Here is a 14,530-nt window from a genome sequence, read left to right as displayed (position 1 = left end):
ACTTTACCCACCTGCATACGAACCTTTGCAATTGACTACATTACATGAAATCGTAAGGTTGACTGTAACACTAAATATTTCATGTCTATGATATAAGCATTCTTTCAAAAAACTCATCTTTTTGTCATCCCCTGTTGCACGCATGTGCATAGACAGCGCCCTGTAAGCCTAGGAATTTTTTGTTCATAAGAACCAATAAACACATAGAACATCTCAATTCCCATAGTGATGATGACCGAATGTTTGACAATAGAATGGGTAGAAATATTGATGTGTTTTGCTTTGCGATAATGATTTGGACTCTTTACTTAAACAATTGTGCTCATGTTGTCACAAAATATCATAGTCAAATGAAATGATAGGAAGGCAAAATCATAGAGCCCAAAACTAGATACCAAAACCAATATGGCCCGCCTTTAATGAAAGGAAGAGTAGTTGAGGTAGTATTAAAGGAAGGCAACCTTTAATGCCCAATAACAACTACTTTCTACAATGAATGGCCAATAGCCCTTTCATGAAAGGAAGAAGTAGTTGAGATAGTACTAAACAAAGGCAACCTAATACTTAACACCAACGTAACAAGTAACATGAAATTAAACACTAACCTACTTTCTAACATGGTTAGCTTGACTAGAAACAACGGAAACCAACCATTGGCCTAGATTAGCGACAAAGTTCCTAGCTTTCTATAGACACTTAGAGAACATTCTCGCTTTTTCTAGACCCTTAGAGAATATTATCGCTTTCCACAGACCCTTAGAGAATATTATCGCTTTCCATAGACCCTTAGAAAACATTCTTGCTCAACGCGTGTTGAGCATAGATGCCACAAAAAATGCACATGTTTGCACGAGTTCGCTAGATTGTCAAGGTGCCCCATTGTGCCAATCCACCTACCATGCTAAAAATGTGTCTCCACGTGGGCCTTTCGGGGTCCCTGCCATTTTAGCTTGTTGGTGCTAATCCTATTGCACAATTTTTTGTTGTGTTGGCCTATTACATGGTATTTTATCAGAGATGGATGAGGAGGAGTTCATGGGAACCATTACCCACCCCACAAATGCTCAACAATGCTGCTTGAGCAGTGTGGAGCAACGAGTGGGAATAGACCCTTACCAAGCCCAAAAATGAGCCACTTAATAACCAGCTAACCTCTCACATGGGGTCTCCATTGACCATGTAGTGTACTTGTAGTGATCATCATCATTTAGGTAGTCTTCTTGAAGTCCATTTTCTCAAGTGTCCTAGTTAAGGCCACCCCCATGAAAGTTGGTTACAGATTGCTTCCATGCCAAAAGTGTAAATGCACCTGACTAGAGCCTAAATGTTTACTTCTTTTTGCGAGGCACAATTAGTCACCCAACTGATGGGCACTAACCAGACCTCTGATCACCATGCGCTCGTAGTGTCGTTTTCTGTCTACAACACTTTGGGCGCTAGCTCTTGTATGCTTTACATATTGTGGCCGCCCAACCTAGTTGGGAAAATATATTGCTCTTGAGTGCACAATTTAGGCTCTTTACAAATCGCCAAAGGGTGCCCCAACATGTGGGCGCCCAAAAAGACTCCTGAGTAGCCTTGAATGGGCTCACCTCATTACACACTAGCTACCCATCGTGGGTTTTAAAAAATTGAGTGCCACCTATGGGCACCCCTTTTACACACCGCCCAACGACTGCCCAACAATGGTTTTGTGTACATGGAAGGGATTTCCAAGGGCAGGACATGGAGTCCACATAGGACTAGAAGGTTTAGTCATGGGCGGTGTGTGTGTAAAGGGATGCGGCCGATTGAGTGCCGATCGATAGAAAAGCACACCTCAACAATCGACTGCGCAATGATGGAAGTCTCGTAGTATGTAAAGACACAAGGTGTAAGTGAGAGCGACACCTCCAATCACCATGTGACCGTACCATGTGACCGTGCCAAGATGAGAGCACTCAACTAGCTACGTCACAGACTGAAGTCCAAATTTCATTGTCTTAGAAAGAAAACAACAAACCCTTTAGGTTTTCTGTATCTCAGATGCAAAGCACCTGTGCATCGACACTCTGCAGGTGCCTCACTGGTAAGTCCAGCTCCTTCTTTGGTTGTGAATCACTTCTCTTGCCTCCTTCTCCTCTTCATTTTGCCTTCGTAGACTTCATTAGATCGGCTCTCGCTTTCTTGGGTCGTCTTTGCTCGCCTTTCGGCTTATGGGTTTTCCCACATCCCAGCTTTTTACTGCGTTTTGCTGAGGATTAACGGAGGTTTCTTCTTGTGTGCGGCCTGGTTGTGCAATGTAGCTCTTTGAACCTGATTTCTCGGCCCTGAACGAAATTTGTTTCTGTCTCCAGATAGGTTTTCGTCGAGCTTCATCACTCTGAGCGCGTTGCAGAATTCTTCATCTGGTGGCGATCGCCTCGCCAAGTTTGTTAGCAGTGAAAAAGCTTAGCTTCGCATTTATTATGAATATTAATGGCTGCAGATTGAACAATTCTGTGATGAAAAACACGCCCCATATTGACTCAGACTCACCCTGCAATTGACCAGATCAGAAAGCAGAAGTTGCCTATGGTTTCCTACCTCAGTCTGGTAGTGTATGTGTTGTTATCTTTTGCAACAGGTTTCTTAACCACCTCCTTGCGTCTGTCATCATGGCTTCTGCAAGGTCTCCATTCGTATCTTTATCCAGAAAACTCGCTCGGCAGGGAACAGGATGCACAAATTGGCACTGGACGCAGAAGCATGAAAGAGAAGGAAGTAGAGAAGTCCATAAATGAACTCGATGAAAGCCAAGACCCATCTGTGGATAGCGGAGGAAATTCAAAGGTTGGAAAGGAGGATATACACGGGGAACTTCTCGATGGAATTGAAGGCTCAGTGGGGGGAGGAGGAAGTAGTGTGAAGGCAGACGGGGAGGAGAGACAAGTGGGCATGGATGTGGACGAGAAAGTGAAGGATGGCAGGTGTTTAGAAGGGGATGGTGATCAAGGCGAAGCTGAAATTGAGGCTTGCAAAAATCTAGATGAACAACAATCTGTAAGGAATACTAGTTTACATTCTACGAAGTCTTCTACAAAAGAATTGTCTAGGCCTGTAGCCAAAAATATAAGGAAAAGGAAAGAGAAAGTCAAGGATAGATTTAATTGGGAGGAAGGGAACTCCCAAATTCTCAGACTCAGTTTGGGGCATTCACATTTGCAGGGTCGCCATTACTATCAGGAGTATGATGAGGCTGTTATATATTCAGTCGTTGGAGTCACAAATTTGTTGGCCCGTGAACTTCTTTGTTATGTGTCTGCTTCAGATGCTGTAAACGTGTCTCAAAAAAATGGCTTTCTTAAGAGCGATGACCTCATTCCTTTCTGCATGGGATTGTTTGCTGTATACAAGGTTGCCCGGCTACTGGCTCGCGTAGGATGGGAAAGAAGTAGTTCACGAATGTCTGAATTGACTTTAAGCTGTTTGGTGGGTTGTATTGGATTCCTTCTGGCACTGTATGTGCTGAGTTTTGCACGTACTAGTATGTTTGATTTTGGGTTTGAGAAAGTATTACTGGATGTTGGTAGAATTCCTACCTCAAATCTTGAAATGGAGTCAAAGCAGTACATAGGTTCAAGCAGTAGCTTTTCACCAACTTTAGTGAAAATACTGATTGCCACAGTTGCAGGTTGGTTGAGTGGAGTTTTCATGAGTCCTGCCCATTGGAGCGTACGGTCATTTTGGTTAGGAACAGACCAACTTCAGTGGAATATACCAGTGATAAATTTGGGTCCAATCATACATCTTTTATTGTATTTGAATGTGATTTTCCCAATTCTTGCATCAGTTCTCTGGATTAAGCCTATGGGTGAGTTCTTTATTACTTCTAAAACATCAGGTCAGTATCCTGTGACTCAGAGACCAGAGATGTCTGTTTGTAGAGGGACGATGCAAGATCAGTGGCAACATAAGAAAAAATGGACAGGACAAATGGAAGATGGCCAGGAAAATTTCATGATAAAAGAACTTAGACAGGAAGGGGAGGACTGCCTTGTTCAGGATTCTATCTCGAGGAGTTCTGCAAACATGGATGACAGGGTGCTGCATGAGTTTTCTAATGGTAATGGAGGCAAGGAAAAGGGAATTTTCGATTGGAGCCAGTTGGTGTTCCCAGCACCATCAGCCAATTGGGCTCAGGATTTTGGTATGTCTGAGAAAACGTTTGAGGCGGTAAGATTGTGGAGCCTTATGGTAGCAGGGTTGTTGCAGCTATGCCTGTTTCGTGTGAACATCCAGACATATTTAAATGAAGCTGTACTTGTTTGGTATGAAAGCTTGCATCGCAGTAAGGTGGTGAATTTGGAACTAACTCGAGCCAAGCTTATTTTGAACAGTTATTTTCTTTGCCGAGCTGCTATACAATGCTTGGTGCCAGGAATGCTAGTAGTTCTTTTTCTAGGCATGTCAAGGGTATGGGGAAACCCTAGTAGCTTCAATATTGCAGAAACATTCTCCTCTGTTTCTCTGTTTATAAGGGCATGGGCTTTGTTCATGGCTTGGTGGGTCACCTTCTCATGGGCTGTGTTAACTTGTACCATTCTAGCACTTTATCGCATTGGTTTCCTCTTGGCGTCATAGCCCAGATTTGAGTGAATTTTGGAGTGTACATCAATCATAATGTAATGACGCGCTGAGGCTTCACAAGTTCGGCTCATGTTTTCTTTGAAGCTTCTAGCTTTACGGGACCACACTTCATATGTACAATGAGCATCAACTTTTTGTGTGAATTGTCTCATTTAACATGCCTTTCAGCAATAACATGCCTTTCAGCAATTTTACGGTACGATTAATGACTGACAATAGTGACATTCGTCATTGTCTAGTGAATTGAATTTTCTTCTAGGCAATTGTAGCCATGTTTTGAAGACTAGATGCTTTGGGCAAGTTAGATTAAGGGCCTATTCCCATTAGCAGTTAAGGAGCACTAGATAAGGCTCTTAGCGCAGTGTCCACATTAGTGTGCATTCCCATTAGCATTTTTTGAATGTAGTTAGATTAAATCTTCCTAACTGCCTGTTAAAAATGTTTGTAAATTTAACCCCTTCAAAATAGGTAGGACATTTAAGAAGAGAAAGAAGTTGGAATGTGAAATCTAATGGTGGTTAGGGTGATCAGTGGGAATGTTACGCTCAAGTTGAGGTGATATGACCTCGGAAGGGTCAGTAGACCTTTTCTTTTGAAGGATCAGTGTTTGTAATATATTTGTTTGGGCTTTACATAAAGGATCAGAAAGGAATCAAAGTCAAGGTCCTTGGTGAGGGTGATATGGTACTAGACTAGGTGGATCTAAGGCTAAGGGGTGTAAATGCATTAAATATGCCAAGGGATAAATGATTTCAATGATATCCCAAGAGAGGGGTAAATGATGCATTTAGGAGGTATCTTAAAATGTAGACATGTGGCATACTAGATCCATCTAGGGAATTGGGGCTCGTTGGAATTTGATAAGTAAGAACTTTCACGTAAGAGATTCTGTGAGCTTGCTACCATCGAGGTTGGTTGGGAGGAAAATATGTGCCCATGCCCGTGATAAGGAAAAGAGAGTTAGGCCTTTGAATGTTTATACGTGATATTTGGTATCAGAGCAGCAGGCGATTGGGAAAAGGGGGATCGAGAGAGGTCTTGGGCTTTGGTATTCAGCAGGAAGAGCGTGGCGGAATGTCGGGCTGTTGATTCGATTCTTCGTTAAGCCTTAGCGTGCTACCATCGGGAAGCCAATAGAGGAGCGGGAAACTTGTCTTATGGGATCAGAGAAAAAGGCTAAGAGTGGCGCATGCGTTGGTTTACAGGTGGTTACCTTCAGGACTAGTTGACTATAATATTTTGGTATCTTTCGTCGTTGATTGAAGGCGTGGAAGATGGGATTCCAGGAGCCTGTGAGTATGGGCTAGTTTTATAACTATTGTGATTCCGTTCATCAATCTGCAGCTAGCCTAGGGCCAGGGAAACTGATCTAGATATCCACAATGAACCACTTAAAAGAAGTCTGTGTTTTGATATCTGCGTTATGTGGAGATCCTTTAACGTTATCGATGCTGGTACTTCAAAGATGAGTGTCTTGTTGGGTAGTGCCGCAAGCAGGAGCTGGGTGTGAAAAAAAGTGTAGTATTGTGGATTTTGCAAGTAGTCGATTCTGTAGCTAGTAGAGCTACGTACGTTGCTGTGGACCGCTATCAGACGAAGCACATAGTCTATTAGATGGTGTTGTGACTGGTTGGTGGAGCTTTGGTTAACACCAAAGGCTGGAGCGTAATAGAGGTTGTGGGTCAATTACTCTGCAAGGTTCGGGCGTCATGACAATGTAAATGGCTTGTTAGTCGTGGACTCGACTATTGGGCCTGATAGCCCACAGAGCTAGGCCTTCATTGGCTCATGGAAAGGGGTAGACAGAACAGCATGTTTGTGGTCACAAGGCAGGTCATAAATGCTTGGAACAACCTTACAGGGACAAGTTAATCTCTTCATGCAGTAGAAATATGACCAAGGAGCTTTCTATGCCTTCTAAGTTTTGTTGGAGTATATGCTCGTTTATTTGCCTCGGTGTTAGAGTTATTTCTGATTGCAAATATTTCCTTAGTATAGGGAAAAGATATTCGGTTTGGTTCTCAATTACTTTCAGTTGATGGTTATGCCTGGTTAGACACCTTTTGGGGTTAGGAGATTGAAAAGCCGTTTGTAAATATAGTTTTAGGCGGTGTTTATTTGTTATTAAAAAAAAAAAAACCTATCGACCTAAATGGAAGTAGAAGAAGAAGCTTCTAGGGTAGATCCCGTAGAGTTGGGAGTCCAGCTGACCCCACAGGTGTCGCGCCCAGTAGGCCATACACAATCTGGTAGAATTGCATTATTGGAGGTTGCCTTGCAACAGATTTTAGCGCAACAGTTACAAGCAAATGTAGGGCAATTCGAGCTCAGGAAAATGGTTCATAGTATGTTCGTTAGACCATCTCGTGAGGACAAAGGTAAATCTCCAATGGAGCCTGAAACTAGTGTTCATACGATCGAGCCTAGAAGGGCTAAACTGCCTAATATTGCCAATTATAGGCCAGAAAAGTATTCTGGTCGGATGTCTTACCATAGTTCCGATATCATAGAGACCTGGTTACACAAATAAGATGAGGCTTTTGCCATTTGTGAAATCACGAGTGATATGAAGAAAATCTGCGAGGCCACCCATATGTTTAATGAGGCAGCGGATAGGTGGTGGATAAAACAACAGAAAGATGGTATGGCATCCACTACTTGGGAGGGGTTTAAAAAAGAATTTAGAAAACACGTCTTACCTCTGACGAAGCATCTTGAGCTTGGGATCAATATTGAAACCTTCGTCAGAGAAATTTATCAGTGGCAGAATACACTGATAAGTTCATAGAAAGTGTAATGAAGGTTTATGAACCTCTACCTTAGTTAATCCAGGTAAAGGATTTAATCTTTGGATTGAATGATCGGATCAAGATGGAAGTTCGAGCTAAGTATGCGAACACGCTAGATGAAGCAATTGCCATAGCCCTGAACTATGAAGATGCCAAAGGGAACAAACCAAGTGGGTTTGTGCAGGTTGGGACTCGGTATGAGTACCCGAAGAAAACTGGGTTTAAGAAGAAGTGGATTAGCAAAGGGAGTGCCTCACAGCCTAGTGGTCAAGCCAACCAGGCGAAGCCAGTCGAGACTCCTAAACCAAGTACCACCATTGGAATGAAAAGAAAAGTAACACCAATGGCAGCCCAGGCTTGGTCGGAGTCTTCTTTGAACCCAGAGCAAAGAGAAAAAGCAAGGAGAGAAGGCTTGTGTTTTGGATGCCTTTAGCCTCATTAGTGGAAAGACTGTCCATGAAACAAGGATCGTTGGATGGTTGAGATGGTGATCTCAGAATGCGATGTGGAAATGGAGGGAAGTCCCAGAGTAGAACAGATGCAGATTCAGCTAGCAGGATCTTCTCAAAGGTCAGTACCTGTTTTGTTATGTGTGTTTGTTGCTAAGCTAGTAACTAGTGTACCTGATAATGTCCTGTCAAAGTCTGTAGCAACGGGGTATACAACCTTGAACGATACGGAGTTAATTAAGATGAAAGGGCAAGTAGCCAATCATGATGTCATTGTGTTGTTTGATTTAGCATCAACGCATAATGTAATTAATTCCAAGCTTGTAAAGAGGCTAAAATTAAAGACTAGCCCATCTAACTATGCATATACAGTCAGAATGGCAGACGGAAGTTCAACTGAAGTATGGGACCAAAGGGTTACCTAGTTGGAACTTCGAATTCAGGACTATGCTGAGAAGCTTGAGTTTGAAATGACAAAGCTTGCTCATGCGGACATAGCCCTGGGTAAGGCTTGGCATTCTAGGAAGAATCCAGCCATAGATTGGAAAAAGCACATTTATCAATTCAAGATGAATGATGTGTTGTATGTCTTACGAAGTGAAAAAGATATACCTCAAGGACCATTGGTTTCCGTAATGGAAGTTCGAAAAGCTCAAGAAGAGTTTTTGTTTCTTTGTACATCATCGGTAGAGCCGATTGATGGTCCTTTGGCTAGCACTGATGTTGCCCAAAATGGAGAGATGGACAAGCTGGCTGATCAAATAGTAGAGGAGTTCTCTGATTGTTTTAGGGATGAGTTACCTTGTGGGTTACCTCCAGAGCAGAATGTTCAGCATAAGATTGAACTAATCCTAGGGGAAGAACCTATAAATAGGCCTTCCTATAGATTAAGTTTTACCGAAGAAGCGGAGGTATGAAGACAACTGGAAGAATACCTCAAGTTGGGGCAAATTCAACCCAGTTTCTCACCTTTTGCTTCACCATTGATATTAAAAAAACAGAAAGATACTTTTCACCTCTGTATAGATTACAGAGCATTGAATAATATCACTATTAAGCACAGGTATCTGATGGCTCGGATTGATGATTTGCTAGATGTGTTAAATGGGGCCGTAATTTTTAGTAAGATAGATCTTAAATGTGGCTACCATCAGATTTGTATTAGAGCCGAGGATGTGCATAAAACCGCTTTTAGAAGCAGGTTTGGACATTATGAGTTCTTGGTAATGCCATTTGGACCTACCAATGCTCCAGCTACATCCGTCATGCTTATGAACGATTTACTACGTCCGTATATCGAGAAGTTTGTAGTAAATTTTATTGACGATATTCTTGTGTTCAGTAAAAGTATTGTTGGGCATTACGAACACTTAAGAATAGTGTTCAATACTTTGAGGAAAGCCAATCTTTATGTAAATAAAAAGAAAACTGTACTGTGTATGGTAAGACTTGAATATTTAGGATTCATTATTACTCTTGAGGGGGTAGAAATGGATCCAAAGAAAGTGGCTACGATACTGACTTGGCCTATCCCTCAGAGTTTGACCGCTTTGTGATCGTTATTGGGATTTGTCCAATTTTATCGAAGGCATATCAAAGGATATTCTGAAATAGTATCGCCATTGACTGATCTGACCTCAGATAAAGTACCTTTTATATGGGGACAGAATCAACAAGAGAGTTTTAACACCATAAAAGAAGCTGTGGTCTCAGGACCGGTGTTAAAAATAGTTAATCCCCAAAACCGTTTTTCCTTGAAACTGATGCAAGTGGCATTGCGGTAGGAGCAGTTATCCTCCAAGAGGGAAGGCCAATAGCCTTGGAAAGCAAGAAGCTTTCTCCCTCTCAACGAAATTGGCCAACTCATGAATTGGAGTTGTATGCTGTTATCCATGCTCTGAAAACATGGAGACATTATTTATATGGATCAGAGTTTTATGTTGATGTTGATCATGATACTCTGAAACATTTTTGTAAACAACCTGACTTGAGAGGCTGCCAAGCTAGGTGGGCAGAACTCATGCAGGAGTTTAACTTGATGATTCGGTACCAAAGAGGGAAGGATAACAAGGTTGCTGATGCGTTGTCACGCATTATGCATGATATGAGTTTCACGGTATTAGAAAGTGTTCTAATGACTGAGATAAGAGAAACTCAAAAGGTGGACGAGTTCGTCCAAAGCCTTTGGCCTAAGGCTCATGTATTCAAACCTGGGGAAAAGGATTGCCTGGCATCCAAAAAAGGCCAAACGTATGCAAGATATACCATAAGAGATGGTATGTTGAAAAGAAATGGCAAGGTAGTAGTACCTAATTAGAATGATCTTAGGCAGAGGGTCATTCAACAATGCCATGATAGCCCATGTGCAAGACATCCAAGAGTCGAGAAGACATATGATCTCGTGAAGCAAGATTTCTTTTGGCCAAAAATGAAAAAACATATTCATGAATATGTGACAAATTGTTTTTCATGTTAGGTAAGTAAGGCAGAGCGGGTGAAGCCACCCGGACTTTTACAGCCTTTGGAAATACCACTAGATAAGTGGGAGAGCATTTCCATGGATTTTATTATAGGTCTTGCCTACGACACAAGGTGGATATGATTCTATCCTTGTGGTAGTTGATCGTCTTACCAAGATGGCTCACTTCATTCGAACTAGAGAGTTTGTTAGTGCCCCGCAAGTAGCGGACTTGTTTATTAAACATATATTTTGTTTGCATGGATTGCCAAATCCATAGTGTCAGACAGGGATGTCAAATTTACTAGTCATTTTTGGACTGCGGTGTTTGAGACGCTAAGGACTGAATTGGGAATGAGTAGTGGGGATCATCTAGAAATGGATGGTCAAACGAAAAGAATAAACCAAATTTTAGAGGATATGCTTAGAGAATATGTGTCATTGAGGCAACATACATGGGACAAGTGGTTGCCATTGTTAGAATTTGCCTACAATGATAGAAAACATTCCTCTATAGGATTCAGTCCGTTTGAGCTGAACTATGGTTATAGACCAGCAAATCCAACTGTAGTTGGAATACCTCAGCAAGTGCTTAGTGTCGCGAACTTTGTAGTTCAGATGCGGGAGATGCTAGCACTTGTGAGAGCTATTATTCGCCAAGCTATGGATAGAGCTAAGGCATATGCGGATGAAAACAAACCCGTTAGAGAATTTAAGGAAGGAGAAAATGTTTTTCTCAGAGTTCCTTCGCACTCTAAGTCTTTGACTACAGGAGAGTGTGCTAAGTTATCACCTCGATATTGTGGGCCGTGGTTAATTCTAAAAAGAATAGGCAAGGTAGCCTATAAATTAGAATTACCACAGGGTTGTAAGGTGCACCCAATGTTTCATGTTTCTCGTTTAAAGAATTTTTGCATACAGGTGACTCACTAATCGTGGGTGTTGTTTTGTTTTAGGAGATAGAGAATAATGCAAGACGCAAACCAACAAGAATCCTGGACCGAGGAACATTGCAAGTACACAATCGAAAGATACCCACGGTGTTGGTTGCATGGCATGGTTTACCTCTATCAGATGCTACTTGGGAATCCCTATACCAGTTACGGAGAGTGTTCCTAGACTTCATCATCGAGGACGCTGATGACTGAAGAGGGAAGGAATGTTACGCTCAAGTTGAGGTGACATGACCTCGGAAGGGTCAGTAGACCTTTTCTCTTGAGGGATCAATGCTTGTATTATATTTGTTTGCGCTTTACGTAAAGGATAAAAAAGGAATCAAAGTCAAGGTCCTTAGTGAGGGTGATATGGCACTAGACTAGGTGGATCTAAGGCTAAGGGGTATAAATGCATTAAATGTGCCAAGGGGAAAAAGATTTCAATGATATCCCAAGAGAGGGGTAAATGATGCATTTAGGAGGTACCCTAAAATGTAGACATGTGGCATACTAGATCCATCTAGGGAATTGGGGCTCGTTGGAATTTGACAAGCAAGAACTTTCACGTAAGAGATTCTGTGAGCTTGCTACCATCGAGGTTGGCTGGGAGGAAAATATGTGGCTATGCCCGTGATAAAGAAAAGAGAGTTAGGCCTTTGAATGTTTATATGTGATAGGGAATGATACTTAAAGCAATATTCTTGTTAAGAAAATTTCATGGTCAAGATCAACTCGAAACTATACAATATGGGTACTCGTTTGAAAGGTCTTGAAAAGAAGAATCCATTGTGACCTTACCTTTAAAGAATTGACTTTGGATCGATGATATAAACCATTTTGTATAAAAAATACCCCGAAAGTTTTATTTAAGACCACTTAGTGCATAACATAATGGGTTACCAATGGGAATACAAGTTCCATTTTAACGTTAACTTTAACTTAATAGAACTAGTTATGTGAAGCTCAGTAACATAACCTAACTGCAAGTGGGAAAAGGCCCTAAGCAGAGAAAGAGCATCTTTTGTATTTGATTCTTAAAGTGAGCATCTTCTAAGTTTGTGTTTCTGTGTGGCTAGCGTGAATATCCGTGAGTTAATGTAACAGAGAAGGGAGCTCTCTCTCTCTCTCTCTCTCTCTCTCTCTCTCTCTCTCTCTCTTCCTCTCTCTCTTCAATTAGCAATTTGCCATTGTAGAAGAATGTACTAGGTTAAAAGAGGCAACTACTCATGCTTTGAACTGTGTAAGAGGGAATGTGGGCTTGGGTTGCAACTGCCTCCCTTCTGTAGAGAGTATTTACTGTCATTACTGTTTGCCATGATCAGGCCCAACTAGTCCTCCTGTGGTCTAAGGGCTACTGATGTACACTAGGTGCTATAGGAGCTGATACTGGAATGAGGGGGAAATGGCCCCTTGTATAGCCGACATGGCTTGCAGACTGCCTCAAACTGACCTCATCTGCTATGTTAGTAGTGCTATCCTGATAGTGTTGATGTGAGTTGCTAGCATCAGCACAGTACTGCTGATGTCATTTGCTTGCATCTGCCGCTGCACTGCACTTCTTTCTGTTTGCGCTGGTCATTGGTTGCTACTGTCTACACAGGTCATTGATTTGAAGCAGTAGTGCTTTGACTTGCAGGTGGCTTCTCAATGGCAACGAGATGATTTTTCTAGTGATGTTCGTAGCCCTGTACATTTCTGGCAAGATTTGTGTAGATGGTAAGTGCGGCCAATTTGTTGGAACATCTGGTGGAATCGGCTCAAGGTGTTCTGAAGACAACATTACACTATGCCTTTCAACCTTCCAGTTAGCAGCTTGTTAGGCTCCTCGTAATGTTACAATTGTTCCTGTTGGTGGTGTTTCTGTTGGTGCTCTTGCCCAATTAGTACAGTTGGTTAGGTACATCCCGATGAGTCCAATTCATCATGCATTGAGTTGGAGCTTATTTCTTGTCGATTGTGAGTCTACTTCTGTTGAGTTGAGCTATGTCTCTTGTTTTGCATTAGTTTTTCAATTAATGTGTCGTAGGGATGGTGAATATTCCTAGGGTGGAATAATGTAGATGCAAAGCTTTGCTTAGCTTCCCCCGGCAAAGTGACCTCTTGCTATGCCTTCATGGGCTTCTCTAATGATTGGCATGACATCATAAGGCATAACATAGCTTAGTAGTATATGACCTTTTCCCATCTTGTATATCTAAACTATCGTCAATTTGTAGGGTGTAGATTTTAAGATCAACTTCCTAGTATCCATTAGGCTCAATTCAAGGGGTGGTCTTCCCATCATTAAACACTCAATGATGTGTACACACCATTAGGTAACATTATTAATATGAAACAATATGGAATCTAGTAAGTCAACTTCTATTTCCTCTGGCTCTTCTTTTGTCAGCAATGATGACATGCGATCTACAATGTAGTGCTAAGCTCCCTTTCTTACCACTTTTGAAATTAAATTCTTACAGAAGTAGAAGCTATCTAGTTATCCAACCTGTGGCAGATTGTCAATTAACAAGATAAATTACTAAGCCACTCGTTAATAAAATAGAATTGATAGCAAAATCAAATTGAATCAGTGTGACAAATTGAAATCCCAACATTGTGTACTCATTAATGCTAGTGACAAAATGAAGTCAAACTCATTGTCCACCACTGGTATGATGAACTCCAACTTAGTGGAATGCCTCCAGCCACATCCAACGTATGAGCCAATTTCCTTCCACAATCTTCAAATCTTCCGATGAACTTTTCCCAATCTTTCGCTCAATCTCACCATTCAATACTAGCTCACAACCACTCAAGTCAACTCGGCCAACACAATAGCAATATTGTAGTGCATCAAGTCAAGGTACAACCACTCGAGCTCTTTTGTATGGTACATGGCCCTCAATGCTCTACTCCTAATAGCCCTCCAATTGTTTAATAGAACCATGATGGTAGACACCTGTCTTGTGCAATTTGAATGGAATGATATAATGCACTCAGTCACCACTCCAATAGCCTTTCACTGTAGAGTAATCACATGAGAGTAAGAGAACAATAAGAAAATCCTCCTTTTATGGGCAAACATAGACCCCCTGGCTATGCTCTATGAAAAACCAACAAGCTAATAAATGGAACACAGAAGCATCTTCATCTTAAACCATAGTGCATCAAGTGAGTGAATGTGCAATCGAAGAAAGTCAAGGGCTCCAACTCATAATTGCAAGGAAGCGCATGGCTTCTCACAAGTGAAAGCAAGTGAAAGCATGGCTTCTAACAAGTGAAAGCAACAAGAAAGTAATATGAAGAGAT

At 41.6% G+C, this 14,530-nt stretch overlaps 1 protein-coding gene across 1 annotated transcript; it reads left to right on the top strand.

The window, feature by feature from the left end:
- Nucleotides 1-1,970: 1,970 nt before the first annotated feature.
- On the top strand, nt 1,971-4,770 carry LOC147888415 (transmembrane protein 161AB protein). Its single transcript, XM_087392737.1, has 2 exons — nt 1,971-2,068; nt 2,337-4,770. Exon 2 carries the CDS (start codon nt 2,554-2,556, stop codon nt 4,600-4,602), a length of 2,049 nt encoding a protein of 682 aa, XP_087248863.1. The 5' UTR covers nt 1,971-2,068; nt 2,337-2,553; the 3' UTR covers nt 4,603-4,770.
- The last annotated feature ends 9,760 nt before the right edge of the window (nt 4,771-14,530 follow it).

The sequence above is a fragment of the Dipteris shenzhenensis genome, chromosome 21 (genome assembly GCF_047967505.1).
Source record: "Dipteris shenzhenensis isolate YYH24624 ecotype China chromosome 21, Dip_SZ_1.0, whole genome shotgun sequence".
Classification (NCBI taxonomy): domain Eukaryota; kingdom Viridiplantae; phylum Streptophyta; class Polypodiopsida; order Gleicheniales; family Dipteridaceae; genus Dipteris; species Dipteris shenzhenensis.
The sequence above is the reverse complement of the archived record's forward strand: the minus strand, read 5'-3'. Positions and strand labels throughout refer to the sequence as shown.